Source organism: Corvus brachyrhynchos, unplaced genomic scaffold (genome assembly GCF_000691975.1).
Source record: "Corvus brachyrhynchos isolate BGI_N302 unplaced genomic scaffold, ASM69197v1 scaffold62, whole genome shotgun sequence".
Lineage (NCBI taxonomy): Eukaryota > Metazoa > Chordata > Aves > Passeriformes > Corvidae > Corvus > Corvus brachyrhynchos.
This window is the reverse complement of record NW_008236629.1, coordinates 3,343,588-3,347,616: the sequence shown is the minus strand read 5'-3', so window position 1 is coordinate 3,347,616 and position 4,029 is coordinate 3,343,588. Positions and strand designations below refer to the sequence as shown.

The window sequence follows — 4,029 nt, the reverse complement described above, 5'->3', positions numbered from 1 at the left end:
TCTATATACCTGCTCCAAAGCTGCTCCCTCCCTTGCTCCCATGGAGTTCATTTGTGTGGCAGAAGGATAATGTGAAGTGATGGCTGAAAACTGCCTTACCCAAGCATGGACACTGACACTCTAAAGCAGACAAAAAGATGTGGATGCAGGAACCAGCACAGTCCTTCCAATAGATCCACAACATTTATTCAATTGCTTCGACGATGCAGTAGCGTAAGTGCGTGTTTCTGCCCGCGGCCCGCGAGCTCCCCAGCGCCGGCCCTGCTGCTAATCGCAGTAGTTTTCCAGCTGGTAGAGGGAGCAGGTGTTGTGGCAGCATTGCTCAACGATCCCTCGCTTCACTTTCTCAAACTCCTCCTGCTGGAAGGGCAGCTCACCGTGCAAGGGACCGCTCACTGCCAGGGAAGAAGAAGTGAAGTTGTGGGACATCGCACAGCATCAGCCCCGGCTCTTGAGCCCTGCAGACATCCCCTTAGCAGGCACCAGATTTTTAATCCAGAGTTGGTTGGAAAATGGGAAGGAAGTTGCAGAGGTTTCCCCAGGTTGATGCTGCTTGTAGCACCTGCAGGCTCTCTGTTTCCTCTCCCAAAATAATCCTGTGGTGTTCAGAAGATGCCGAGTGGCTATTGGCAGTGTGAGGGGCAAAGAGATACAGGGGCTTTATTGGGGAAGACGTGCGGAGAAGAAGAGAAACTCTGCACCCTCCATGGGGTGAGCAGCTAGTAAGTAAGATAATAAAATGGGATTGTCTGCTCTAGAGAGAAGAGTTTGGGATTGCAGTGCCCTTTAGGCAGTTACCCACTCTTCTGGGAGCCAGGGCAGACAACTGGGATGTTCATGGGGTTGCAGGGACAGTCCAGTTCTGAGGCCAGGTGCATTTCCCAGCTGTTCCTGAACAGCCTGATGCAGTTGGCTGCCTGGATATAGCCTCAAGCTGACAGCAAAAGCATTTGTGTGGGTCTGTGTTCCCAGCTGGGGGCAAGTTTTTAGAAGCAAGGATAAATTAGGGTATTTGGACACAGATAAAACTCAACAGAATGTCTTATTTGCTGGTGAGAACTTGAAAACTTGTGCATAGATCTGTTCAGGTTTTAGTTGCCCAATGAAAATATGGAAAATGGCAAATAAATCACTGATTTTTTCCTGCAGGAAAAAATCCCTGACAACAAAGAGAAAATGCCTGGAAAGTGAGAATGAGATGTGGTTTCTAGGGCAATACAAGTACAGTACAAGATGCAAAATCCCCAAGCCCCCAAAGCGTGAGGCAATGAACAAGGCACAAGAGTAACACAAAATCATTATGCTAGTGTGCTAGAAGGGAAATTTGGGAAAAATTTGGTCTAATGTTAAGTAGAAGAGGAAATAGCTAGTCAATGTTTTGTGATTTACTTGTCTTCATCCTTTGAGCCAGCTGTGAGCAGACTGTAAACATAACCAGATTGTGTGACAAAGAGGTGGTGGCTCAGGCAAAAGTCCTGAAAGAAGAGGTGGAAAATCCTCAAATACTTCCACTCTGTTTGGCACGATGAAATTCTCTGTACAGTATCTAGGTAATTTGGCTGATGCAACCTCCAACCCACTTGTGGTGGTCTCCAGAAATTAATAATCAGAGAATGGAGTAAATGACATCCTGAACAAATCATGGCAAGCCCTCTGCTACGGCATTATCTTGTTTCACCTTACAATGACCCCTAAGGCTATTTCGCAGGATGGTTGCATACACAGGAGAAGGAATTGGACATGAATGAAGACAGCACTTGATGGGAAGAGAAATGGTGGGAGAGATGTATAGTAGTCAGAGGAGGTTAAAGGTTGATCTTGAAACAAGAGGATTGAGATGGATGTGATTTGGGCAGGGGTCTCTTCTGCATCTATTCACAGTCTTGATTAGAAGCTTGGAAGGCAGAATGTTCAATGTGCTTCTCCAGGCCTTATCAGTCAGCAACATGTAGACAAATGCAGAACAACTTGCATGTTTAGACATCTGGAAAATATGACCTAAGAAGGTAGTAGGGTTGTGTAGCTGAGGAGAGCTTAAAACTAGACATGGGAACAGTATTCAAACATTTTGAAAAGCAATCATAAAGATGAAAGGACTAGGCTCTTCCCCATGTCCACTATTGAGAAAACAAGAAATCATTTACAGCAAGGGATGTTCAGGTTGGATATTGGGAAGAAACACTCAGGAAGAAGGTCAGTTAAACTTGGGAATGGGCAGCTCTAGAAGGCAGAAGAAGCTTTCTCTCTGGAGGTTTTTATGAATGTACTAGAAAAACATGGCTAAGAAATAGAATGGGGACAACTGATCCTGTCTTGGGGCAGAAGGAATCTTCTTGAGTTCCTCCCACTTTTATTTTCTTTGAGTACTCCCAGGCTGGTGTAATGGCTGCACAAAGAAATAGATGAGTTTGAGCTTTCAGGCACAATTCCTTTTGCCTCATAAATCCTCTCCCCCTGCCTGCCCTCTCATCTGCCTTTTTAACCTGAAGAGCTTTTCACTGGCAATGTGACGCTGTTGGTATGCCAAAGGTATTCCTGGCATTCCCCGTGGTAAGGACATTCCTGGTGTCACTGTCAAACACAGGCGGTTCTTGCATCTCGCATCACATAGCACGCGGCTGCTCTCACGGTCAGCCCGACTTACCTAGAGGCTGCTCAACATCCCGCCGGGCTTTGGGTTGGTAGAAGAAGCCCCGCTCCCCACACACCAGGTATAGAGCCTCCACCAAGTGGGAGCCACAGAGGTGCTGGCTGACAGCTGCGTGGCTGCTCCCGGGGCCAGAAAGGGCGAGCAGGGCCAGGAGAGGCAGCGATCGGATCCAGAGAGCCATGGTGGGCAGGGTGAGGCCTAGGGGTAAGAGGCAGAGGAGACACAGGAGAGTCTAGGAGGTAAAAATAGGTTGAAATCAAGCATTTTATGACTTTCAGCTCCTCAGACAAGGAAATGAGACCAAGGTAGGTGATGGACCTTCTAGTTTGAGAAGGAAGGAGAGCTTCCTGCATCAGGCTTTACAAGTGACAGTAAATGGCTACTGACTATAACCATAAGTCCATCTCCATGCTCCATCAGTCTCAGACTCCCTGCTGTCTTGCCTCAAAAGGCTGGAAGAACCATCCCACCAATCCCTATAGCGTACACGCCCTTGACAGCCAAGATCAGCAGACCCCTTCAGGGGAAAAACCCTCTCTGCCCAGTCAGAATGGGCTGTAATGTGTGATGATGGCCCAAAACCAGCACAATGTGCTCAAAGACCTCATTTTCCTGGGTCAATGAGCCACACTTGTCGCCACCTGCTACGTCAACTTAAGACAGGTCTGAAAAGAGGTAGAAGGTGAAAGGGAGGCAGTCTGACTTACCCAAGAGGTGGCAGCAAGAGGTGGAGAGAAGTTCGGTCTGAGGGATGAAGATGGTTGGTAGTAATGTCCCCATTCTCTCCTTCCCATATTTATATGCTTTACGTTAGCCCAAGTGACACAAGAGCTACCATAAGCCCCACCTACTTGATGACACTCTAGCCAAAATTTTTGCTACTTGTGCAAATTAATTTCCCTCTGCGCAGCATCCACAGGTCTTTATGCAAGTTAAGACAGAAGCAACTGTTTGCAGTTTCCATCTCATTTAGTCCGCTCTTCTCGCTTCCCTGAAGCTCTGTCCTGAGCCATCAGTGACCCTTTTAGCAGGAGATAATGGTGCTATTACAGCTGCAATGATTACTAATGAGACTAATGCTGGCAATAGACACTGTTGGCATTGAGGTGGTTCAACAGCTGTTTCTAAAATGTAAAATTAAAAGCAAACATGTTAATCTGTTTGATTTATATCACCTTGGAAAGTATGCAGCAATGGGACCAAGTGGTTGGTGAAATCATGCTACTGTCAGGTGTTAGGAGAAAGAAAACACATTATTGTGCGGAGGCTCACTGGCCACGCGGTGCACAGCGAGAGACACGCGTCCACTGCTTGGGCAGGGGGAGGAATAACATCTGCATTTTGCAGGAGACCTTGGGTGGTCGTTTTGGCTCAGCACA

General features: G+C 47.2%; 1 protein-coding gene across 1 annotated transcript; it reads right to left on the bottom strand.

Moving 5' to 3' along the window:
• Window positions 1-261: 261 nt before the first annotated feature.
• Window positions 262-2,881, bottom strand: LOC103624930 (insulin). The gene is made up of 2 exons (XM_008644269.2): window positions 2,645-2,881; window positions 262-395 (listed from the first exon to the last, which is right to left on the bottom strand). The coding sequence occupies exons 1-2, from the start codon at window positions 2,829-2,831 to the stop codon at window positions 268-270; spliced, it is 315 nt and encodes a 104-aa protein (XP_008642491.1). The 5' UTR covers window positions 2,832-2,881; the 3' UTR covers window positions 262-267.
• Between the last annotated feature and the right edge of the window lie 1,148 nt (window positions 2,882-4,029).

What these genes read in the sequence shown, in the direction of transcription:
- LOC103624930 (XM_008644269.2), bottom strand. Translation starts at nt 2,831, where the DNA reads ATGGCTCTCTGGATCCGATCGCTGCCTCTCCTGGCCCTGCTCGCCCTT. An exon ending in GGATGTTGAGCAGCCTCTAG is followed by an intron (nt 396 to 2,644) that starts GTAAGTCGGGCT and finishes CTTCCCTGGCAG; the next exon opens with TGAGCGGTCCCTTGCACGGT.